The sequence below is a fragment of the Piliocolobus tephrosceles genome, chromosome 8 (assembly GCF_002776525.5).
Source record: "Piliocolobus tephrosceles isolate RC106 chromosome 8, ASM277652v3, whole genome shotgun sequence".
Lineage (NCBI taxonomy): Eukaryota > Metazoa > Chordata > Mammalia > Primates > Cercopithecidae > Piliocolobus > Piliocolobus tephrosceles.
This window is the reverse complement of record NC_045441.1, coordinates 103595263-103622389: the sequence shown is the minus strand read 5'-3', so window position 1 is coordinate 103622389 and position 27127 is coordinate 103595263. Positions and strand designations below refer to the sequence as shown.

Sequence of the window (27127 nt, the reverse complement as noted above, 5' to 3'; positions counted from 1 at the left end):
TTTATTTATTTATTTATTTATTTATTTATTTATTTATTTATTTATTTTGAGATGGAGTCTCGCTGTGTCGCCCAGGCTGGTGGCACGATCTGGGCTCACTGCAAGCTCCACCTCCCGGGTTCATGCCATTCTCCTGCCTCAGCCTCCTGAGTAGATGGGACTACAGGCGCCCGCCACCACTCCCAGCTAAATTTTTGTGTTTTTTTTTAATAGAGACAGAGTTTCACCATGTTAGCCAGGATGGTCTCGATCTCCTGATCTCGTGAGCCGCCCGCCTCGGCCTCCCAAAGTGCTGGAATTACAGGCATGAGCCACCGTGCCCGGCCAACATCTTTTTTTTTTGAGACGGAGTTTCACTCTTGTTGCCCAGGCTGAAGTGCAATGGCACGATCTCGGCTCACCGCAACCTCCGCCTCCCGGGTTCAAGTGATTCTCCTGCTTCAACCTCTCAAGTAGCTGAGATTACAGGCATGTGCCACGACAACCGGCTAATTTTGTATTTTTAGTAGAGATGAGGGTTCGCCATGTTTGTCAGGCTCATCTCAAACTCCCAGCCTCTGGTCATCCGCCTGCGTCGGCCTTCCAAAGTGCTGGGATTACAGGCGTGAGCCGCTGCGCCCGGCAAAATAGCATCTTAATGTCTGTCTTTCCAGACTTTCTCCCACATGATCATTTTTATAGTTTTTGTAAAAATGAGATTATATTGAACATACTATATTTATGTGTCTTAATAGAATATGAAAATCCTTCCAAATTATCAGACATTATTCTACAACATCATGCTTTTTGAATACATACTATTCCTTTTTAGCAATATAATAATTCACTTAACTCCTCCCCTATTTTTAATGTTTGGATTATTTTTAATCTTTTCTAAAATAGTTCCTTTTATTTTTTAATGGTACACACAAATCGAATCTGGGCATGTATGTAGACCAGGTTTGTTTTTGCTGCCTCCCTGTGTTTTGTGACCTACTGCTATAACCTCATTTTTACCTCTTTATCCCTATACACATGTAGCAAAGGTTGCTATCTATTTACTGGAGTCGGTGCTTTCCTGTTCTTCCTGTGCATCAACTGGACCACATTTCACAGCTTCTCTTGCGGTTACTGTGGCCACGTGACCATATTCTAGCCAAAGAAATGTGACTGGAAGTCATATGCACCAATTATAGGCCTGCTTCCAAGATACCTCCCATGCTTGCACCTCTACTGTCTGTTTCTTTCCTACTGACAGGGATGGAGGCAACTCCTAGGCTAACCTTGGAAGCTGTGTGTTGATGATGGAAGAGCCATTGACAACCCAGCTCCTGCATAATAGAGTAAAGCGGCCTTGCCCCATGGCTCCTACCAAACTGAAGCACTTTGGACTGTTATTTCAGCTATAAGTGAACTTTGATTGGATTTGAGCTATTGTACATTTTTAGTACACTTTGTTAGAGCAGGTAGCCTAGGATGCTTTGTCACATAACCCTAAATCTTACCTCAATCCTGTACACACTGAGAATTAAGGCTCTACTTGGTTCTCCATAGTCAGCTTCCCATACTATTTAGTTACCTTTTTCCTTTCCCCATTTGTTTTTCTGACATTCTGTCTTTCACTGATGTAGAACTAAGCTGTTAAAAATTGATAATGGGATAATGAGCCATCCCTCAAGGATATTTTTATTTTAGTAGAATGTTTGGGGGAGATTCAAGACCTTAAGCCAAGACAGTAACAAATGCAATTTTAATTAATATTTTTAAATGAATGTAATAGTTCTTAACTAAATCATACAGCCATGTTGCCCATACCGTCTATGAGATGTTAACAGGTTTTAGGCCAAAAAGATATCCTGTTCTTAAAGACATTTTGGACACCTGCACACTGTACCCATCTGTTGGCAATGTACAGTTCATATGAGCATGTGAAAGGCTGTGAGAAACCTCTCAGTAAATAAACCCATCTCCTTTCTCTAACCTAGTGTTTCCAAAGTTTAATTTCCCATAGAAGTCTTCTTAAGGTTCTACCATTAACATCTTGGAAAACTAGCGTTCCTAAAACTAGTGTTCCATGGAACACAGTTGGGAAATGCTATCCCAGAATATTAGAGTCCAAGGAAACTTTGACATAATTGACTGAGAAAAATAAATGAGAAGGACCGTTTTAAATTTTGCCTATAGTTCAAAATAGATAAGTGGTTCTGATTCAAATAAAAGTTGTCATTGCATTTTCAGAAACAGGTTTACTGAGTGGAATGCAGTGCCTTGCCAATTGCTGTCAACTCTGATTACCCTTTCCCCTGTCAAGAGTTTAAAAATAACAAGAACACTTGCATTTGTGAGAATTCAACTATTACTTTCTTCCTTGATGTCTTTATAAGTATTATATGTTATTTAATTCAGTCAGGTAATTTGTTCAGCCTGTTTCTTTCTTGAATTTTAAGTTATTACCTGCCCATATACTACAAGTAAATAGAAAAGTGATGAATTCTTGGAAATTAATGTTTATTCTAAGTTTATCCTCTCTACCCACTAGATTTATATATATTTTTCTTACTCTACTGTTGTCCATCAATAAAGAATTTTTTACTATTTCAGTGAGAGTTAACTGGAGATTCTAATCATAACATTATATAGGACTTTATCTTACCTCAGGAAAAATAGGTGACCCAAGAAGGAAAATATTTAAAAGATAAAATATGTGGAGCCTTATAGCCAGTGTTTGGGTGTTTTCTTGAAGTAGAGATTTTTTTTTTTTTTTTTTTTTACTATCTAAGAAGATATATTTCAACCCACCCTAGTGATAGTGTCACAACACTGGAGGGGTGTTAAACATCTTGTTTTACAAATAAGCCAGCTGAGGCCAAGAGAAGCTATGAGATTTGACCAGCAATCAAAACTAAATTTCCCAACTCTGGAGTTTGTGTTCTCTCCTCCATTTTATGCTGTTTCTCATTTATCTTTTAAAAATTCTATTAGTTGGAAGAAGCTTCACGCTGGGGATAGTAGGTGACAGTCTCTAAGGCAAGGTTTGTAATAGACCTGGGAAGCCTCAAAACTGAGATTATTCCCCACATCCTGTCCTGTTTGATACAGTAGAGATAGACTCGTTCATGTCTTACAGGTTTTTCCATTTTTAGCTCTTTTAAAAATGTAAATATGCCTGGAGGAATCTCTCCTAAACTCATGCTGACTTAAAATTTTATCTCAGATTAGGTGATCAAATTTTTTCCTAACCACAAGAGCTGAGAACAACACCCTAGGTGAGGAGGGAGCATCATGGGCCAGGGGTAGGAAGTTGGTGGAACTTTGCCTAACTAAGTGTACCCAGGAAAAGCTCAAATTTTTTTTTTGTTTGTTTTTAAGCTCAGCATATTTTAAATGAAATTAATTCTGAGCACATAGATGGAATCACCGATACTGTATGACAGAAGTTAGAGCCAGGTGGCAACAACTTGGAGTTGCCAATGCACATCTTTGTTGAAAGCTTAAATTTCCCTCCAAGAGTTAGTCAACTAATTTTATCTGGTATTTCCTAATTTTTAAAAGTTCTGCCTTCCACTTAGTATTATAGCTGGTTATACTTGGAATAATTTTATTTTGTATTTCTAGTGAGCTTCCTATGTTTGCTCAAGTTTATAAGCTGTATTCTTATTAAATTATCATTAGGCTGGTAAATGTGAGTGGTCACTTTTTGTTTTCACTTTTAAAACTTACATTCTAAAATAATTCTTCTCCTTTAGAGATAGTATTGTTTTCAGTTTTATTAATGACATTCAATTTCTGTCAATGGATATCAAATAAAATACAACTTTGTCGGCTTTGAGAGAAAGTACATTCTGATTTTGATGCTCAAACTCAGTTGAGGGGGAAAAAACTTAAGAACTTCAGTATTTCATGTTGTAAATGTTTTATTATTTCATTCTTAACAAATACGGAGTTTATTTCCAAAAAAATTAAAAAATTCACACACTTTTAAAAGTAGTTTTAAGCTTGACTAACATACTTCATTTATATTGTCATAGTAATATCATCAACTATAACTATGTTAAACAAAGAAAACTTGAATAGTGAAAATCTATATTTTTGTTCCTGATTTGTGACACCAACTTACTATTTTTTAAGAACTTTTCAAATAATGTTTCTTAAATTTCATAGCAATAATCCTCATGATTTGTTGTAATATAGATTCTTGAGCCTTAGAGGTCTGAGGAAAGGCCAAAGAGTCTGCATTTTTAACAAGCAAGTTACAGAAACCAATTTGAGAAAACTGGCCTATATTAGTTTTCCATTGCTGCTACAATAAACTACTACAGACTTAGTGGCTTAAAACAACAAATGTTTATTATGTTATACTTCTGTAGTTCATATGTCCAGCAAAGGTCTCACTGGGCTAAATTAAAGTGTCAGTAAGGTTGAGTTCCTTTCTGGAGGCTCTAGGGGAGAATTTGTTTTCTTGCCTTTTCTAACTTCTTGTCTGCATTTCGTGGTTCATGGTCTTTCTCCTCCATCTTTAAAGTTGGCAACAGAGCATCTCTCTAACACTGTGTTGCCATCTCATCTTTTTCTTGGACTCCTTTTTTTCTGCCACCTCTTTCCCCTTTTAAAGACCTTGTGATTATACTGAGCCCACCTGAATAATTGAATGATCTCTCTATTTTAAAATAGGGACCCAAAGGTCCATTGATTAGCAAACTTAATTTCTCTTTGCTATGAAAGCTCACATATTTACAGGTTCTGGGAATTTGGACGTGGCCATCTTTGAAGGCCCATTATTTTGCCTGCCATACTAGCTTTACAAATTTAAGATGCAAGATCATACCTGAAAATACTATTAATTTTTGTTTCCTAAGTGTTTTTACTAAAATTAGGTTAAGCCCCACTAAGAAGAAAATAGTAGTAGTCTTTTATCAACAAAACATTTTCATTAAAATAAGCCTAAACACTATTACTCACCACAAATTTTTGACAAGATAAAATATCACTAGTAAAAGATTTAAAGAAATATGAATACCTAAGTCAAACTATTACTATGTTTTTCAAATTTAGTCCCTATTACAACTCTGCTTAAGTACTGGTTTTACCTCTTATGCAACATAAATTATTAGCTCTTGTGTACTATATTCACACTTTTAGTGTTTTGAGACTGAATCTAAAGCACTGTATTTAAAATATTCATGTATTTAGTTTGATAATACTAAATATTTTCTTGAATTTGATCTAGAAACATGTAGGAGTATGCTTTTACAGATTTCCTGTCTCCTTTAAGAATCTAGGTGGAGTTTTTTTTTGTTGTTGTTGTTTTGTTTTTTTTTTGTTTTTTTATTTGGTGATAAGTAACATATCACTCAACTAGCTTAAGCAAAAAGTGAATATTTAAAATTAATCTGATATCTAACATGACCCATTTTTATCTCTGTTTCTTTCTAAAGTAGATTTCATTGTGTCAGAGTATATGGGACCGTACATGACTAACCCATGTGTCTGCGTTAACATGTCCTCTGTTAAACAGTAAGAGATTAAATCATATCTGAGTCCTCTGTCAATTTAAGAGATTGAATCATATCCAGATCCCTTTGGGAGTGAATCTGCTTGGTCTGGTTTGTATCAGGCTTTTGACCTTTACTCAGACATGCAATGACTGGCTGAGATAGGGCTATAGACTATAAATGTGGCATCTGGAACCCATACATGTGCTATTTTGGGGGAGATAGTGGGTGATCATGAACTAGGAAGATGAAAATCTGCAGAGGTTAAATACTAAAATCTTAGTGGGTAAATAAATAGCAAGGGAGGAATAGTCCTTTTCCCATTATCTTCCCTTGATACTACTGAATGTGTGTGGACAGAGGGTCCTTAGAAGGGCTAATATTCAGTAATTTCTAGCCCACTTTTCTTCTAATTGGACAGTGCTTCATCCTAACACTTGTTAAATACTTTGAATTTCACATCCAATTACTTTCTACGATTTTAGCAAAACAGGTAGAATCCAATAAATATTTAAGCGTCGTGTAGGCATGTAAGAACGAAGAGTGATTGCAATGATACATATTAAAAGTATTTCTTATGTGACTCTTGGTGATGGTGTTACAATTTTAGATTCTGGCAACTAAATATCTATATGATGATGAGAAGGGAAGAAATATGAGGAGGCAGTGATTTCTCAAGTGAACTTTGAGAAGATTCCTGTTTTATAAAAGTGACATTACAGAAGCAATGTTTATTATCAATCTGTCAAGTTACAGCATTAAGACTATATGAAGTATTACTTTTAGAAAAGAGGAAAAATATTTTGTTTTATTTATATCCATGTTACCTTGAAAATTATATTATTAGGCTTCCTTGAAGTCTAGGATCTAATAATTTACTTACTCCAATTCTTCTCAGTATTTTTTTAGTTTTTGTTTGTTTTATAGAGAATAATAGTCAATAACTTCTTTTTAATAACAGAACTCTTCAATTTATTTATATTTCTTTGTAAAAATTATTTACATGGAATCCATTCAGTATTTTCATTTCAGGATTTATTTGTGGATAATTGCATGACTATAAATAGAATACAAATTATAAGTGGGATGTTTAATGATGATAAGCATTTGGCCCTTAATTGAGGGGAGGTGTGATATTAAGGGGGTTATAATTAACGATCTTTAACCTATGACTTTCTGTTTTGGGAAACTAAGAGATACAGTTAATGGTTCTATCATGTGATTTTTCAAAATTAGATGAGAAGAATTATGTGACTTAAGGAAATTTACAAGCTGCCATTTCCACACTAGACTTGAATTGCAAAGATCCTACTTACAAAAAATACCTTTATCCATTTGTTGTAGTTGAAACTAGATTATTTAATTTATGATAATCAAGAAAACCTTAAGCTATAAGAAAAAATAAATATGTGGTTGATATATACTGTTGATGTCTTTTCAAATATACATTAGTGGTCATAAAGTATACTTGTATAGTCACAGTGGAGTCTTTTTAGGGAGTTCATGAACACCATTGTGTTAGCTCCTTCATAATGCCTACCAATTTGCTTCATTTGTGACCTAGTATGACCACCTCCAGGGATCAGAGAGTTGTTAGGTCTTCGTGCCTATTCAATCCCAGGATTTTCTACTGAGACTGCCAACAAAGGTGCAAATTTTGATGTTCTGTATGTCTTTTTCTCCTTAATATGAGCACTTACATAACATGGACTCAGCTACAACTACTTGACTTTGAGTAACTAGTGATCTAGCTAAGGTCAAACTGCTGCCTTAAATAGAGAGTTCTGAATCAATGGAAGCGTCTTCCTGGAGGTGTGTACTTGGATATGTGACCTGATTCAGTTTTATATCTTTGGCTCAATGACGCAGCAGGGCCGAGCTTTTGGAGGACAGTAGCTCAAAGGTATCTATGTTGTTTTTGAAAACATGAGAATTATATAGGGAAAATCACTATGTTACCTCAGGTTTTCTAATAGAACCCAAAATATGATGCATATATTAATAAATCTGCACAGTTAATACCTAACCAGTTCTCATTAGAACATTTAAAAATGTCTTTGAAAAAGATCTTGTAATGTATGCTTCACCTTACATGTCCTAATAAAATGCCCTACAGTTTTTAAATTAATCCCTTTATATGTTGTTTCTTATTCCTCTTTCCAAGAAATGGCAGAATGAAGGATAAGAGAAGGTGCTTATAATTCCAGGTGTTTGAAGACGCTTGTCTTGACTCTTCAAAATAAGAAACTGGCAAGTGTTGCTTTTTTGTGTCGGGCATGGCTCTGTGGAGCAAAAATAAGGAAGGCAGCAGAAGTGGAAGAGGACCAGATTTGGAGAAAGAAGTTCCATTCCCATTGTAAGAGCGTGAATAACTTAGAAAAGGTTTCTGCTTAAGTGTGCTGAAAAGATAGATCTCTTTCCTCAGTCCTGGAAATGTAATTGAATCAGCCCTCTAATGAATACATTTTTGAAGTATTTCAAAATGTTAAAAAGGAATCACTTCAACTCTCAAACCCTACTTATCACTTCAGTCTTTTTTTTTTTTTTTCCAAATAAAAAGTGCTAGTTTTTTTTCTTTAAGTGAAAAGTTAGTGCTAACCACTCAACACATAAATTTTATTTGAAACATTTTGTCATGCTCCAGGAGTATAGTTATAATTATTTCATTAGGCCCACTCTTACTATAAAGTTTTAGCACGGTTTTCCTATGTGCCATATAAGGCATGACCAAATTTGTTTAATTTGCCCTGTATAAACCTAACTGTAGGCAAGAATTGTTAATTATGCAAATAATGTTAACAGTGTGACTATTGCCACACCCAATAATTTTCTGAAAGCCCTAATTTGAGTAACTTGTTGACCATCAGTACTGATAGAGTTCTTTAGATAATTGTAATATTCTGTCACTTCTAATAAGCATTGGTCCTACCTGGAAGTTCTCATTCTATTGGGAGTTAAGAATAGGAAAAACTAGTAATGATAGAGTATTAATTAAAAAAACAAAAAGATGACAAAATATCATCTGTAATTCTATTTTTTAAAAATGGGTGTAGTTAGAAAACAATAAGAAAAGATAAATACTAAAATGCTACTAACCATTATAAATGAATCAAGGGGGATTTGAGAAAAAATTTAGACAGAAATACTAAGAAAATAAAAGTACTAGGAATGTCTTCAGACAAATTTGTAGCGATAGCCAGACAACATGGTACACTCTTCCCCAGAGAAAATTAGCATATACTGTGTAAATTCATGTGGCTATTCCTGTTGTACATATATTCCAGAAAAGTTGTATGTAAAATATATGAAGTTCAAGAAGAACACCTTATGGAACATGGTTGGTCAAAATCATGATTATCTCTAACTGTAATACCAAGTGTCAACCTTAAAATGTTAAAATTAAACCCAAACCTCCTTAATTTTCTATATAGTTCATCCCATAAATAATGTAAATTTCTAATAAGAATTACTAAAAAGTATATTTGTATATTTCTAATATTTTAAAGGTCACACAAAACAAAATGTTTTGAATTGAGCAGGATTGTAGCTTTTTCTATTTTTATTAAACAGGGCTTCATGTTTTTGGTATACAACTCTGAAAGGTTTATGAAAGAATTTTAGAGGTCAAAGGGTTAGAAAATTAACTGGAGGTTCTATTAGGGACTTTATGTTAATCATTAATCTCTTCAAACTGGGGTTAAATACTTTTTTCTTAGATAAAAATTCAGAATGTTTGGTGTAGATGATAAACTTATTTTAAACAGGATTTATTTTTTAACCAATTAATTGTTTGATCTTTTTATCTCATTTTAAAATGTATTGTGGATACACAGCCTTTTAGAAGGTGAAAATAATTTTAGAATGTCGCCATCAATTTTTCTTTCCTGTTACTTACCTGTTTCTTCGTATTGATTTTTCTTTAAGTGAAACCACATTGCAAATAGTAATGGGCACCACACGGAATTACAATGTATTGTTGTGATTAATAGAAGGATAGATTCCCAATCATAGTCCTGGTCTCAGTTCCAACAATCCAATGTATGCCTTTTTGAGAAATATTCATTTGTTTATGGCATACCTTTCTTATTGTAAAATATAGGCAAAATTGTTTCACGCTTTTAAAATATTAACACAATTAAGTCAGAGTTAAAGTATTCGGAATAACAGACTACAAATATACTAACAAGTGGCACGGTCCATCATCCTAAAAAGAAAACACTGAAACAGTGAATATGAGACTAAAAAGTGGACTAATATTGTTATTTTTCAACTTTCTAGTGCCTTATTCTGAATACCTGTTATGCCTCAGACTTTTTAAAATTGTGCTTGCTTTCAAGGAAGTTCTGTGAATTATTTGTGGAATTTCCTGGGCATTTTAAATAAAATATTATTGCTTTCATTTTGTTACCTAGTTTTACGTGAGGAGCAATTAATTAAAATACACAACAGATGAAACAATTAGATTTCCTTTACTTCCCACTCAAAATTGGTTTACGGAACTTTCACATTTTACTGGAACAATTAAATTTCCCAGTATGAATACATTTAGCTATGAATTTAACAGCTCATAAACTAATGCAAAAAGTTGTCAAATTACTGGGCCTAAAAGTGGCTTAATCTATCTGTACTATCTTTAATTATTTAAATATTCTTATGAAGAAGGTTCTAAGGAAGGAAGCAAGGTAGAAGGAACAAGAAAGGAAAGGGAAAGAGGAAGAGAAGGAAAAAGAGAGAGAAAGAAAGGAAGGGAGGGAAGGAGGGAAAGAAAGAAGTCATTTGGCATTTATTTGAAAGTAGAGTCAAGCTTGCTATTTGGTGGCAGAATTGCTAACTGGATGTAATAAACCACAACGCAGACTTCACAGAAATGTTATGTAGTCATCTTAGTAGCAAGAAGTTCATTTTGTGGTTTTAGTTTGAGACTATAGCTGCTTTCCTACTTAAAGTAGGAATTGGACCCATGGAACTCTCTGTTATAATTTATTATCTCATTCTGAGACTCATTCTATCTAAAGCAGGTGCTTGGCCGCTTATGTTTAGTAGCTCATGGGGTCTCTACAGTAATATTGGGGATCAGCAGTAACATTTGCTGTCATCCTTTTATACTGAAAAAATAGATGTTAAGATAGCTAAATGACTTGCTCAAGGTGATATAGCTAGTATTTGGGCCTGAACCCTAAAAAACATGCATGCCATTGATTGTAATAAGATGTGCTTTGTAAGCTAGTACCATATAGAGTACCTGGCACCTGCTTGTCATTCAGCATGTATTTGCTGAATGAATTAATGACCATAAGAAATAAATTCTTCTGTACCCTAACACCACAGCCTTTCTGTTAAATCACAGTTTGTCTGTCATTTTGCCTGATCTGAGGAGATTTTTATATTCTTTAAAAAATCTCGGAAATGGGATGTCTTACTCTTTCTTATTTGAGTTATGATGCTTCATACTAGTTGTAGATTCAATTCCAGGTTTATATGAAATATGGAATTAGAATATTGAGTTTTTTTCCCTGATAGGAAATTTTAGATTTTTGTACATGTTTTAAAGTCGGTATTGTCATGGTCATTTCAGAAATCTATTATGGCTTTTCTTTAAGGCTATATCTTTATTGAACATGTAGGGAGCCAATATGCTGAATTTCATAGAATTTTCATGTGAGCATTTCCAACTGTACCTGTCAAAGGTGGACTAGGCTTCCTGCATCAGAATCACCTAGATGCTTGTTCAAATTCAGATTCTAGATTTCCAGGGCCTAACCCTCTAGACTTTAAATTAGTTTCAGAACCACTGATCTATAAACTAAGATCTGAGGACTATAGACACATTTATTTTCATCCCAGTATGAATATTCTTGAAAAGAAATGAGGAGTTATAATTTTTTTTTTTAAATCTCAGTTGCCATTTTTATTAGATTTTAAGAAACTCATACTGAAATGATAAATCAATTTGGATATTCATAACATAATGACTAGTGTAAGCCATGAAAATGGTAACTGAGGAATGAAACTTTGATACATGCTACAACATGGGTGAGTCTTGAAGACATTATGCTAAATGAAATAAGCCAGGCACAAAAGGACAAGTATTGTATTATTTCACTTTTATGAAATACTGAATAGCAATATCTTCGTGTATGTATTATGATCTAATTATCACCAAATACTTGTTTTTTATAAGTGCCGGTAACTGACTTAGGACTCAATATAATGAGAAGGGTAACACTACCTTCATATCATCTTATGGTCTACTTATAGAGTCCGAATTAATATATAAATAGATAAGCAAATACGTAGCAAATGAGAATTTTTAAGATGTTACATAGTATCGGGGCTAAAGAAATTCAAAAGATATGAGATAATCCTTGATGAATTCCAGACTCTGTTTTGGTGTTGTGGTTAGTTTTTCACATTTAGATAATCATTGGTATCAGTTCTACTCTGCCCATACATTAAAAAAAGAAAAATCCACTTTCACATTTACTTCAAAGCTGTTTTCTACTTCTAGTTTAATGTTCCAGTATTTGAATGCGAAATTATATTACTGAGTTTAATGTGACTAAAAGTAAGATGCGAAAACTGATACACTGTTAGTTTATATACTTTTAATTAATACCGAAAACATTCATTTTTTTATGTATGGTAAGATTTCTAAATTGTGACTATGACACTATAATCCATTCCAGTGCTCATGTGTCTCTTGACTCATATGAAGGGAATAGCTTAGCACCAAAGCCACCATTCAGAACAAAGAGACTGTCTTGGAAGGTGATATGACATTGGGTCAATATGTTACTTCAGCTGACTCTAGCACTAAGACATCTAGAAGCTGTGTTCCTGAAAATTAACTTTCTGGATCAAGATAGTTTATTAGTTGGCAGTTAAGAAATTCTGCATGCATTCTCCAAAGCTAAGGTTAAGGTGATAAAGTAATTGAGCCTTTCAACACTTAAAGAAAGGTGGAGGTGAAATGAAATAGCCATTCAAAACAGCAAATAATTAATTGAGTCTCTTTGTTAACAGGCAGGAGGTCAAGTATACATAGCCACAGCCATGATACAGTCTGCATTCTAAAGAGCTGAGTCTTTGACTTGAAAGTGACTAGATTGGAATTTTGGAAACTATTTCAAATGAGATATTAATTTAGAAGGGTAGTAAAATAGCTTGAAAGAGACTGTAAGAGATTCAAATGGTCATTTACCATACCTTTTGTCTTATTATCTCTATAGAGTTATAACTTTGACTATCTTTTCCTTTTATTATTTTAACTCATGTTATATATCTGTTTTTAAACTATAACTAAGAATTATACGGTAGGATAATGTTCATGTTATTAGATCAGTGTAACTATGAATAGATAGGCTTATATATATTAAAAGTTAACAAAAATGAAATAGGATGCTTCTGGAAGCATTTGAATTGTCTACATATTTATTATAGGACTTCTCTGGACATTGCATTTACATTTTTAAAGACTGGAATTATAAGGACTTAAGGAATTATAATTGTAAAAGATGAGATGTTTACAAAATTTTTCTCCTGTGTGTAACATAAAACAAGATAGCAGTAAATAATTGTGTTTAAAATAGAAGGCCAAAAGCAAACTTGCATATTTTCTAATTGACAAATAATATCTGAGAAGAAGTGTCCAAAATACACAGAGGTGCTGAATAAAATCTTTGGGAGGAAGAATAGGAAAAGACCTGGAACATTTCTTGGATGGGGATGTAAAGAATTAGAGGAAGACATCTGAGTGCCAGTGAACAGCCTGGAGGGATGGGCATTGTGCTGGAAAAAGCAAGGCAAACAGATGGCAGTGGTGAGAAAGAACTGATAAAGGGTGGGAGAGACATAGTATGCATCAGTAAGGCTTTGGGGCTCTATATTTTAAAGCGAAACTGAATCAGAGGATTTTGTGAGAAGTATTTACTTGATTTCATATCTTTTTCAGAAAGGCATTTTATTTGAGGTAATAGGGTTAGACTATTTAAAAGTTTTAAATAGAATTTAACACTGTTACATAAATCAAAATATCTATCCATGTGGTCATTCCAAAGTATGGTGCTCTTGCCTACAAACCCACTCTAATGCGGATTAGATCCCACATATTTCATACTGGAGATCTTTCTTAATCACTGATGTTTGTGCCCATGTCTCTTGGCAAAGCTCCCATGTTAGAGTGAAACGAAATTCCCGAGTTTGTGCCATTCAGATGAAGAATGGTGGGTGGTGAGCATATGTTTCTGAGAAGTTACTTTTATTTAAATCAAAGCCTCCTTCTTACATTTAACCCAAAGGCATTTAAGACCAGTTAAAGATTATTTCCATTAATTCCATTTGGCCTTATTTTACTCAATTGTAGAGGTATTTGAGGACTATTAATTGTTCTTATACCTGTGTCTGGGAGAGATGTATTAAGCTTCAGCTGTGGGAACCACATAGCTATCAGGACCCATTTAAATTTCGTCCACACGTGAAGATGAGGGTTTGGTCCCATTTTGACTTAATAATCTCTCCTACTCTTTCTTTGAAGAAAGCTGTTGGTCATGTTTGAGCTGTGGAATGATGGTTTCAGAGTCTGTGAAATGTACAACTCACAAGGAGCATCAACATGACAGCTGTAGAGATTAGAGTCCATTTTGTGTGTGTACAGAATTAGGGGACCGATGCTCTGAAAAGCAGGCGAGCCTTCTGACATTAATCAATGTCTTTCAACCTAGAATCAAAGCAGCTTCCTGCAAGGAACAACACATATGGGCAGACATGGTCTGTTTCCATTTTAAATGGGTACCTAATTATTCGGAATAAGATTTTATGAACTAGAAAAGAAGTGGCTACAGGATGTGTGTACTAAAGAATAATAGAAAAAGGTAAATCTTCAGAGAAATTGCAGCCTCAACATACTCAGTGTTTTTATGAAAAACACATGCCTCAATAAATTTTATAGTTATTGCTGACTGTGTACACTCAACTAAAAATAGCAGGTCAGAATCTTTAGCTTTTTGAAAGGATGCATTACAGGTTGAGATACGGTTGTGATTTTTGGAAAGTGATTTCTTTGGTGTTCTATGTGTAGAACATGGGCAACTAGGAATTCTTCCCCAGATTTATTAAGATATGACTGACAAATAAAAATTGTATGTATTTACAGTATAAAATGTGATTTGACATATGCACACCTTGTGAGATGATTAAATCTAGCTAATTAACATAGCCATGTCCTCATATATTTATCTTTTTGTGTGTGTATGGTGAGAACATTGAAGATCTACTTTCTTAGCAATTTTCAAGTACATAATACATTATTATTGACTAGAGTCACCACACTGTACAATAGATCTATCCTTTCACCAGCCACTCCCCATTTCTGCCCCCAACCTCCACCAACAATCTCTGGCAACCATCATTCTATTCTATTGACTGGGAATATTTTGACCTCTGCATTTTCTTACAAACATTAAAAGTTTTTCAGGCTAACCTAACAAGGGAAAGGACAAACATAGGAAGAGTGAGTAACAGCATTATAACCAAACTTTCCTTCATTCTGAGGTGTCTGTTAAATGAGTAGAACCCTAACATAGCAACTTTGAAGATCTGTCTTCTCCAAGTCAGTGCTTCTGTGCTCTCTTTGTGGAATCCATAGGCAGCACTCTCTCTTCTTACTCACTTGGCTGTGTTTTTCTGTCTACTCACTGCTCTGTACCTCTCTGGCTTGGTTTACCCTAATGAGATAACTTCTTCTGTTCATCCTGGGAAATAAATCTCCCCTTTTTTTCTTCTATTGTTGCCAAAGTTCCCTTACGATCTCTCACGGTCTTTTTTAACCCGTGACCTAAATTTTGCCTTTCTTAACTTGCCTCCTTTCTCCAAAAGACATTTATTCTCGGCTACCAAAAATCCTTTCCAAATTAAGCCTTTTCTCTAGCTCTTTCCCCCTCTCTATAGCTCCATGTAATTTATCCAGCAGAAAAGAAAAAGGTAATACTGGACTGGAAGACCTAGAAACATATGCATAACATGAAGAATAGGAGTTAGACATTTAATTTAATTTTAGTATTATTTAACTTAAAGCATTGAAAAACTATCATAACACAAGTTATTGCAATATAAATAGCAGAAAATGAAATAAATAGAAAAATTTTCTGATAATATAGCAACTGGAGCTAGCTGAATAAATGGCTGTCAAGCTGAACAAATACATGATAATGCTGTTTTTAGAGGTGGTCAGTTGAGTTGATTTTGTAAAATCCCAAGCATCATGTATTTTTTTCTGGAAACAATTTGCTAATACTATTACAGTCTACAATTGGGGGCATAAAGTTGACCTTTTCAAAGGAGTAAATTGTATGTAGTTACTGGTGCCTGAGAGCTCTTCTGCAAAACAATAGCATTGTGTTTCAAAAATTAATAAGTTCAACAAGGTTAGAACAGAAATGTATCAGGATACTTCATATTCTACTTGTGTTCTAACCTCCACACTGTCAACATTCTCCAGGAGAGTGAGCATTTTTGAGAAATTAGAATAGTATCATTGATTATGTGGCATCTCACCTCTTCCCACACGTACATCTAACTCAGTTTTACTAGGAAATTTTGAATCCAGTAGCACAGTTTAAACATTAATAATGCATATCTCAGTTGTCACTAGAAAGCATATTAATCAAAAGATATATGCAGTAAGACAATGGAATGAATACAAATTTTCAGGCCATAAAAATCAGGTATGCAAAAATATATAACTTTATTTTGCCATTGCTGATTTTAAGTGTCCTATTGCAAGCAAGTCTTAAGTGTCCTATTGCAAACAATGCTTTTCAATTCAGAGTAAACGTAAGAGCTTTCTGAGGCAATTCGAGACAAATTAAGTCTGTTTATAGTTCTTCATCTTGTCAGAACAACATCTGAGCTCCAGAAATCTATAGTGTGATGGCATCAGGGGAGGGACCCTGCACCTTGATGGACACCTTTCCTTGCTGGCATCCATGGGATGGCATGTCAGCCTGTCTGGTTCTCGGCTATAAAGGTTCCTTTACTTACAATCCCCAGTGCTGGCAACCACTGAAGTGTCTCCCTTCACACCTGTGTCTTTCCTGTCCCTGAAAAAGTATCATAGGGTAACCATAAAATGCTCTAGGTAAAATGCTCAAGACTAGCTTTGTGCTCACTTTCTTCACTTTTACCAAGATGCTTTCTACCCTAAGCTAGGCATCTCATACCCTACAATATCACCAACATCATGGGAAACTGGCGAGTAAGCTGTGTTGGGCACAAGCTGACCCTTGTGCCATTCTTCCAATAATATTCTCCAGATGGCTACAGGTACTTCTAATATTTTGCATGGACAATGACTTAAAGATCCTAACCTCAGTCCTTGTAGACTAGTATTCATTCTGCAATTCAGTTGGTTTGCCTTCTCTGTGTCATATTGATGGCAATGGATATGGTCTGATGTAGAAAATACAAATAGCTTGCTCTTTCAGGGTGTTTTGTGGTATGAATATCCTTCAAACCTACCAAAAATGTGTGGTACTATTTCCCAACCTGACGGAAACCAAACGTCTAAAGCTGGTTAGCTTAACTGAAGTGTCAGGGTTATGAGTCTAGATTGATGGATTTATTCCTTTGAAGAGCAGTTAATTTTGTTTGATTTCATGACCTTAAGGGGTATTCCATGCAAAGCCATACTTAGTGAGATAGTTTGGATAGGGGGTTAAAACCTAGCTTGACTAAGGGGGAAGAATGTTTCTGAGTGCATGTCCATCTTTGGGAACAGAACGGTGGTGCTTCTATATGAAGGTCTGCATTTGGGAATCTGCATTGAAAGAATAGTCAGTATGTAAATTTATGTTAGCATTCATGTCCTTCATTTCCACAGATATGTTCAACTTTAAGCATATTCAATATATTAAAATTAAGGTTTACAAAATAGGGAATATAATTTTCATGACCAGAAGTTTCTTTATAGATCAAAATTCCTTTAAAAGCCATAACTCCCTATTACACAGTAGAATACATGGGCGCGCACACACACACACATTTTACATATGTGCTATATATTGTTTCTGTGCTGTATATATTCATTTACATACAAATTATTCTAGACAGCGAGGTAAATTGTAATTATATTAAATACCTGAAGATTGCACGATCTGTGTTTTGAAATGCTTTAGTTAACAAACATTGTTGGAAATTAATTTATTGTTATGATTATACTAAATTCCTTAAATTTTTCATAGTTAAATGAAGGCATTTGTTTTTCAGGATCAAAAATACTCAGTTACACAGCTCTTTTCAATTATAGAAGTTAGAGTCATAAATACAAATTTAATTGATTTTACATAATCAAGGCTGATTCACTAATAAGACCAGTTGTCACTATTTGCTTATTAAATTTTTCCTAATCACATTAGGTGAAAGTGAAATAACTCTTACATTTAACCAAGAACACTTTTTATCAATAAACAACAGTTCACTTCTTTAAAGTTCATTCTTTTTTTGTTTCATCAGTACTGTTAAAATACATTTTCCTGCGTAAGGAATCGGTAGAAGATAAATCTGAAACATACAGGTGATGTTTCTGCTGCTGCATTCCTAGGTCACTAGAAACCCAACTGGAATCTCTCCAGTGTCCTGAAAGATTCTATTGCTGCTTAGCAGCCTGAGTCAGGTAGGGTATGCTCTGAGAGAATGGCCAATGTAGATAAACCATCCTTTCTTATTCCATCCCCACTCCACAAAATGAGACTGTGTAAGTCGCATAGCTTGAAATTTGACTCTATTTTTATTAAAGTTTTCTATACACATAAAAATCTTCTTCCCCTGCCTGAGGGTTCCCTTCCCACGATCTTTCCTTCCCCTTCTAGAAAGTAAGACAAATTCGAAACATTAACATGGGTTCTTGCCACCTCATCTGTACGTCATTTTGCCAGTAATGAGGCTCTTGGTTGGGAGCATTCTCTGGGATATCAGGGTAAAAGTGATTGTTAGGAATTGTATATACATGTATCATTTTCTGAAACTACATCTGAAGTTATAAGCTCTGTGCTTGAGAGGATTTCATGAATCCAAAGAACAACTAAAGTCTATAGTTTCTTTTTTTAATTTTAGAACATTTACATGATACAAAGAGAAGTCAATAAGGGGATAAAGGTAGCCGAAATTCTACTGACTTACATAAAAATTTTGAGAGTACTAACTAATGAAACTGTATTGATTTTTAAAAATGAATCATTAAAAATGGGGCAATATGTACAAAGTTCACACTACTGATAGTGAAGCAAGTGTACAGAATCCAAAACTAAAAGTTATTCATTTCTATCTTGATTTTATAGATAATACCTACCTAATTTAAAATAAACCCGTGCTTTTCAATATGGATTAAGTTATATTTAGTTTTGGTGTTTCTTTAGCTAATTATGTAATAAAATTTGACCAAACCTTTACAATGCTTTTCTTGTTCTCCAATGCAACAGAACCTGAAAATTGTTTTATTAGAGGATTTAAAAAATAGTCTATCCATGTAAGTCTTCAAAAAGGATTGGAACTCTTGTCTTAGACCCAGTTAATTGATCTCCTTTATGAATTTATTATAGGAAAGGATGTCTAAAATTTACTGAGTACCTACAATATGCTAGAATTCCTGCTAGAGCTTTTATGCATTTTCTCTCAATATTTATATGATGCTCTAGCTAGGAAAATTTTTCAAGATTTCTAGACTCATGCCCTCAGGTACTACACGTTTGTGAAACAAGCTGGCGGGACTGGCAAATCGTCTGCTTCTCAGTTCCAATGGACTTTTTTGGAGACAGGGTCTCACTCTGTTGCTCAAGCTGGAGTGCATTGGCGTCAACATGGCTCACTGCAGCCTCCACTCTCTGGACTCAAACAATCCACCTACTCAGCCTCCTCAGTAACTGGGACTCCAGATGCATGTCAGCATGCCTGGGTAATTTTGTATTTTTTGCAGAGACAGGGTTTCACCATGTTGCCCAAGGCTGGTCTCGAACTTCTGGGCTCAAGCCATCCATCCTCCTTATTCTTCCAAACTGCTGGGATTACAGGCATGTGCCACTGCACCCAGCCTCCAGTGGATTTTCTCATGCAAGAATGTGCTACTTGGGTTGCCAGATCTACCTATTTTTTTCAAGAGAAATAAATTTATATGACGTCTCCTATTTGCTTAGCTAGCTCAAGATTTTTTTTTAAATGCATGAATCAAATAAAATATTTCTATAAGCCAGATTTGATGGTCTGACTACTGGTTTAGGATTTCTGATCTAATCTTATCTTCCTGAAAATGAGACCCAGATAGGTTGTGTAGCTTGCCTAGAGGGAGCAGTTCACTTACAGCAGAGAGGACTAGTAACAGCAAGACTGTGTTTCCATTTTTCTCCAGTCCATGGATTTGCAGGGCACAGGAGGACCATCACATGGTCACCAAGTGGAAAATTTGGGTAATAGAGAATGGGAAAGATTAAAAGTAGCAGAGGAAGAGCTAGATATACTCCAAAGCCTTTTAGTTCTAGCCACTGTGAAAACCACGCTAAACTCTGGCAACATTTTTCAAATGTAACAGGGAAAGGAAGTGATAAGGTATCATTTGATAATACTTTTTATCATTGTGTTGAGTGGACTTTTCGTTCTACTTATTTTCATGATAAAAGAATAGAAAAACATACATTTTAAAAATTATAATGATGTAAAGTTATGTGGCTTAATGCATACTTTATCCTTTAGGATAGTGAAAAACATCCTCTTGTAATAGGAGGCATCCCTAGAATATTAGTTTTTCCTTTCATCTCTATAATAAAGCATTAGATTTATACCTCACTGGGATATATGCAATGCAAATAGTGTCCAGTACCTGGTGGTATTTTTAAGGGGTCAGTGATTGCATTAGATTGTGGCTAAGGTTACTTCTAATTCTGTGCTAATCTGGGCCAATTCTGAACCATATGAATATAAAAATCTACCCAAGTCACAGAGGGAGGTTTTACAATTTTATCATAAATGGGAGAAGAGAATGCTTAGACCCAGGGTTAAGGTATCTGTGTGACACCAGGATCAGGGTGGGGGTGGTCAGGAAAAGAGAAGGTGGGACATATGCTAATCTCTCCATCCCCACAATGCAAGAGGGGTCTCTTGAGTATGTCAAAGTAGCTTTCAAGTGCTCCCAACAGGGTGAAAATTATAACCTTTTGGGAACATAAAAGAACACAAAATTAGTGAGAGAGACTGGAAATTCTATTATATCTACATTAGACCCCACTCCTTGACCTGCAACCATTCTGGTTAGAGACAGTCTCTGCCATACCACACAGAGCTGCTAAGACTCATGCAGTAAAGAAACAATTTTAGGCTCCTCGTCCAAGTCTCTGGAGAAATCTTGCCCAATGGAATCATAAGCATAAAACAGAATGTTTAAAATCCACATCCCAGAAATAAATATTGTAAAACATTGCTTATTATGAAAACACTAAACTTACAAATTTAAATGTAAATTTTAGCATTTATTGGGGAGCATACATTGTATTCCTCAAGTAAAGCATAATCCTTCACTTGTTATTCTTCACATTTTCTAGGAGATAGGCAAGTAGCCAAGAAAATTAAGACAAAGAGAAGTTTAATAAGTTTCAGGATGTAAATCTGTAATAACTCTCTGACCACTTCTACTTACATCAAAGTAATGCATTCAACAGCCTAATGATTAAAATATAGATATAGATTTTAAGCAGTAATGGAATTAATGCTAATAATAGCTTTTTTCATTTTGAAATTATTTGATTAGATTCATGAGTTTAATATTACGTTAAAATTTATAGACATATTTGAAGTAGTAATTCGTAAGACTTTAATTATATAGATAGCTCCCTTTGCATACTCTATTTTGCCTCATGATCTTAAAATATAGATTATTTTAAAATATAGAATACCTTTCAAGAATCTCAAAAGCTTAAACATTGTTGGCATAAAATATTTTTTACGCTGATACGGGTTGCTTTTTATATTATTTCATTAATGCTAATCTCACCTCAATATTAGGCAGTAAATTTGATAATTAGTTCAGGTCTTATCCCCTATCTTGGAGCATTTCTTCTTGGGTAATGTCATATAACACAAATAGTTGTCATCCACTAAAGGATATCCCAATAATCTGGACCAAAAATCTGGGTATGAAAGCTTTTATCCACACAGAACTTTTCGTTTTGTTTTAGAATCTTCTTGATCAGTTCCCAGTAAAAATGAATGCATATTTCTCTTTCTGCTATTACAGATGTGAAGTCATGCCACAAAAAGTATTTTCTAACATACAGTTTCAATCCATACATTCTGTTGATAGTTCCATATCACTAAATATTCTTCTCTAACATTATTTTTAATGACTGTATTTTATTATGTGAGTGGACTATGGTTTATTTAACCTGTCTGCTCTTGTTGAATTTTTCTCTTTTTTAAAATAGACAGTAATGCTTTAACTATCCATGTAGCCAAAATTTTGCATACATTCATAATCATCTCATTAGGGTAAATTTCCAGAAGTATATTATTATGTTTAAAAGAATATAAAATCTTGATATTGTCTTATAGAAAGGCATGTTATATGACCAAATAGTTTATATGTAGAATATCAATGTCCCTAATCCCCCAACAACAATTTATTTTTATTAGTAGTAGTACATCTTTGTCAACATAGTAAGGATGTGTTTTCATATCCCATTATTATAATATGCAATTATTTGATGACCACTGAGGCTGAATAATATTTTATGCTTTCCTAGTTTTTAAAATAGGAGACATGGGAGGGGCACTTTTCTAAAAGGTCTATAAGTAACCCTGCAGAGAGTACCTTAATTTCATTAGCTTGAATGTGCGCATAACCCTCCCTTCAGCTGTACATTAATGACATAAACGTTGTAGAAACATAATATTTACTTGATTTAATAAAGGGACGAGGCCAATCAAAACCCTGATCAAATTTCATTTTAAAATAAAAAAATTAAGTTAGTGAAAAACTGTGAAACTAATTGTTACATATAAATGCACTAGCTTACATGATTTCATGTTCTCTGCAAGACATTGTGAAATATAAATCTTATTGAAAGTGCACATTTCCTTTGATGAAATGTACAGTTTGAATATATTTGATCTTTTCAGCTTTTGTGCATTTACATTCCTTTTAAAAAGTACTTCTAAATGTGACTTGAATTTAAAATATTTTTATCTATGCATGATTTTGAAACACATATTAAATGATCATTTATGTGATATATGAGATGTTTCTTGAACTGGGTCTGTTAAAAGCCTTGAAATGTTATTGGCAGGAAACTGACCATATTAAGATAGAGTTACCCATTGCTGCATGACTAATTACCCCAATGTCTAGCATCTTAAAACAACAAACGTTTGTTGTATCACATATTTTCTGAGGGTGAGGAAACCAGAAGCATCTTAGCTGTGTGGTTCTGACTCGGGGTCTCTCACGAATTTGCAGTCAAGCTGTTGACCAGACCCACAGTCTCTGAAGACTTGACTGAAGTATCTGCTTTGAAGCTCACTAATATGACTGTTAGCCGACCTTCCTTCTTCACCACATGAGTCTCTCCTTAGGCTGCTCAGGACAGACCAGACTTCTAGAGTGATCCATGAAAGAGACTTGAGAGGAAAAAATAGAAAGAGGAAGGAAGGAGGGGAGAGGCAGAAGGAGAGAAAGAGGGAGAGCCTGTAAGTCTGTTTTATAACATAATCTCAAAAGTGATGCACCATCAGTTTTACCATAAACTATTGACCTCATAGATGAATCCTATCACAGTGTGGAAAGGAAGTGCATAGGGTATATATACCAGGAGAGGCAGAGATTTATTTAGAGTAAATAGTGTTACTGTAAGTGAAAATTTACCATAATCAAGTAGCTTGAAATAACTGATGTCTGTATTAAGTATATCAAAACCTGTCCATTTATTTTAATTGTCAGTAGCCCTGTTTTAGCACTCTGAATTCCATAATCATCAAATGGCTAAACCCACATGTAGTTTCAAAGAGTTCTCTAATTCTTTGTTTTTTAAAGAAAATGCCTCGCATCTTCAGTGTTTTTATGGGATTTAAATAAAACTCCTTTCTTAATTTTAAATGCAATTTTAAAAAAACTAAAATGTGTTATCATTTTAAAGAAATATGTAAGCATTTTCTTATGTACTAATCCTCTTTCCTCTAAGTACTTGTGTTAGTCAGTTCTCACACTGCTATAAAGATACTACCTGAGACTGGATAATTTATAAAAAAAGAGGTTTAATTGACTCAGTTCCACATGGCTGTGAAGGCCTCAGAAAACTTGCAATCATAGCAGAAGAATACGGGGAAGTGAGGCACATCTTCTCATGGCGGCAGGAGAGAGAGTGAGCAAAGCGAAGCGAAAGTGCCACACTCATAAACCATTGAGGGAAACCAATCCCATAATCCAGTCACCTCCCACCAGGTCCCCTCCCTCTACACATGGGGATTATCATTCAAAATTAGACTTGGGTGGGGACACAGAGCCAAACCCTATCAGAACCTATCTTTAACAACAATAATAATTTAATAATAAACTTTATTCCTTAATAAGAAAATTTTTTATTTCTCTGTATTTTTTTATTTTTGTAAAGTTTCAACATGGCTCCCCCCCCCCCCCCCCCCCCCCCCCCCCCAGTTTATTTAAAATGAGAATTACTTCAGTAGTCACTTCCCATCACTTGGAACCCAAGTGAGACTGATATCATGTCATGGAGTGCAATGGAATCTGTAAAGACTTTAATATAGCCTATTTTGTTGTAGAATTTCTTTTCATCTTCCTAAACAACATAGACATAACTGATTGTATAACATTATCTTCTTGTTCTAGGTCACCTAAAAACCCAGAACAGAAGATCATTAAGAGAGTGATTGCTCTTGAAGGCGATATTGTCAGGTAAGTATTTACCATTGTTTCTGAGTTCAAATTTTAAAGATCTAGAGTTCTGTTATCTACATGACTTGGGAAATACATCTGAAGTCAAAGAGGACCAAAGTTTTGGAGACATTCCAAATGAGCTGGTACATCTTTAGTGAGCATCATTAACCTTTCAGGTTGTAAGGAATACATAAACTTACTGATCATATTGTTATTCTTTAATTGTGAAGTATAGGATAAATATTAATTTAAATTAACAATATATTCTGGCCGGGCGCGGTGGCTCAAGCCTGTAATCCCAGCACTTTGGGAGGCCGAGACGGGCGGATCACGAGGTCAGGAGATCGAGACCATCCTGGCTAACACGGTGAAACCCCGTCTCTACTAAAAATACAAAAACTAGCCGGGCGAGGTGGCGGGCACCTGTAGTCCCAGCTACTCGGGAGGCTGAGGCAGGAGAATGGCGTAAACCCGGGAGGCGGAGCTTGCAGTGAGCTGAGATCAGGCCACTGCACTCCAGTCCGGGCGACAGAGCAAGACTCCGCCTCAAAAAAAAAAAAAAAACAGTATATTCTAAAATGATCATTAAATCATTACTGATCAGATATTAAAATTAGCATGACTATTTTAAGATTATGATGTTAAGATTCATTTAAAAAAATTCAAGAACATTTAATTATTTTAGAAGCAAATGCAGAAACTAAGAGGACTCTTTTGTACTCATAGAGATGGCAGAAAACTTAAAAGGATATGAAACAGAAACTTCTGAATCAGTGACAAGAATGAAAGCTTTAGATGATAAGATTGTAACAATCAGGTGTACTAAAGCAACCTTTAGTATTGTTGTATTTATTGTACTTGATAAATCAAGAAAAATTGTTGACATTCAGCAAGTAAATATTGTGTGGCATGATATGTCTCATTATGATCGTTTTCTTTAAACAAGTTGTAGCCAGGCCTATACAATGTGGTAACCAAAATGCTTTGAGTACTACATTCAGGAAGTTTTCTGACCCTGTTTTCTTAAAAAAACTTGATCCTAAAGTATTTGTATTAATAATAGTATGTTTTAATTAATCTCACTAAAATGAACCTCAATCAGTTTTAGAGCAGATTTTAGGCCAGCACTTCTCAGAGCATGGCCAGAGGATCCCAGGGGATCCCTAAGACCCTTTGGGGGTCTATGAGATTAAAACTACTTTCCTAATAATACTAAAGTGTTACTTGCCTTTTTTCACTCTCATTCTCTTGTGAGTGTACGGTGGAGTTTTCCAGATGTGTAATATTGGAATTGATTGAATGCAGGAGCAGATATGAGAATTCAGCTTTTTTCTATTAAGCCAGAAACTAAAAATATTTGTAAAAATATTTTTAAAAATCATTATTTTTACTATTTATTGTTTGCTTTTGGAAAAGAACTGTAATTTTTATTTAAATTCTATTCTTTTTGACGTAAGGGTTTATTATTGGTATTTTAAATTGAATCAATAAATGAAATTTTAAAACAAGTTTCTATTTTAATTTCTAATGTGGTAATTACTGGTAAATAGTAGTCACATAAATAAAAGTGTTTTGAGATTCTCAATTATTTTCTAAAATGTGAAGGAGTCCTGATACCAAACAATTTGAGAACTTTTTGATGTAGAAATTCATAGCAACAATTTCCGCGTCAGGACTGAGTGCTCATTAGTAGCCTACATGATATCAATGAAGCTCTTTTAAAAATTTATTGAGGCATAATTTATTTACCATACAATTTACCCATTTAAAATATATAGTTCAATGAGTTCTAGTATACATTTATACAATTGTGCAACCCCCACAACAATCTAGTTTTTGAACACTTCTCTTACCTGTTACCCTCAAAAGTTCTCTCTTGTCCATTTGCACTAAACTCCTGCTTTAACTCCCAACCCCAGACAGCCACAGGTCTGATTTCAGTCTCTAGAGTTTAGCCTTCTCCAGAAATTTTATTTAAATCGAATTATACAATATACAGTCTTTGGTGTCTGTGTTTTGTTGTTGTTGTTGCTAACAATGTTTTTTAGGTTTCTCTATATTGTGCATGTTTTAGAATTTATTTTTATTCCTGAGTAGAATCTATTTTATATATTTACCACATTTTGTTTATCCACTCACAACTTGATGCATATTAGGATTGTTTCCAGTGTAGGGTTATTATGAGTAATTCTATAGGTATTGATATAACATCTGGTTATACCAGATGTTACACATACTGTATGAACATCTGGGTCTTTCGGTGGAAATATATTCTCATTTCTACTGGGTATACAGTTGGCCCTCTGTATCCATGGGTTCTGCATCCCTGGTTTCAACCAGCTGAAGATGGAAGATATCCAGAGAGAGAAAAAACAAAGGATCGTTGTGTCTGTACTGAAAAAAAAAAAAAAAAAAATACAGACTTTCTTATCATTGTTCCCTAAACAATGTGGTAAAACAAATATTTACATAGTATTTATATTGTATTAGGAATAAGTAACCTACAGATAATTTAAAGGATATGGGAGCTGTGCATAGTTACATGCAAATACTACATCATTTTATGTAAGAAACTTGAGCATCTGTGGATTTTGGTGTCTGTGGGGGGATTTTGGTATCTATATTTGTGGGAATGAATCTCCCACAAATACAGAGGGACAACTGTATCTGTGGGATGCTGAGTGTTATGGTAGGTTCATGTTTAACATTTTAAGAAACTGCCAAACTATTT

The 27127-nt window shown here is 34.5% G+C and overlaps 1 protein-coding gene across 6 annotated transcripts in view; it reads left to right on the top strand.

The window, feature by feature from the left end:
- IMMP2L (inner mitochondrial membrane peptidase subunit 2) overlaps positions 1-27127 on the top strand; it is an 872087-nt gene that overhangs the window by 560525 nt on the left and 284435 nt on the right. For 5 of the 6 annotated variants that reach the window (XM_023228172.2, XM_023228173.3, XM_031936067.1 and 2 more), the window contains one exon: positions 24349-24414. In XM_023228172.2, coding sequence (XP_023083940.1) covers positions 24349-24414 — 66 coding nt within the window. Of the gene's footprint in view, positions 1-24348; positions 24415-25122; positions 25901-27127 lie in introns of those variants that run through there. The other variant, XM_023228175.2, reaches the window with a different exon arrangement.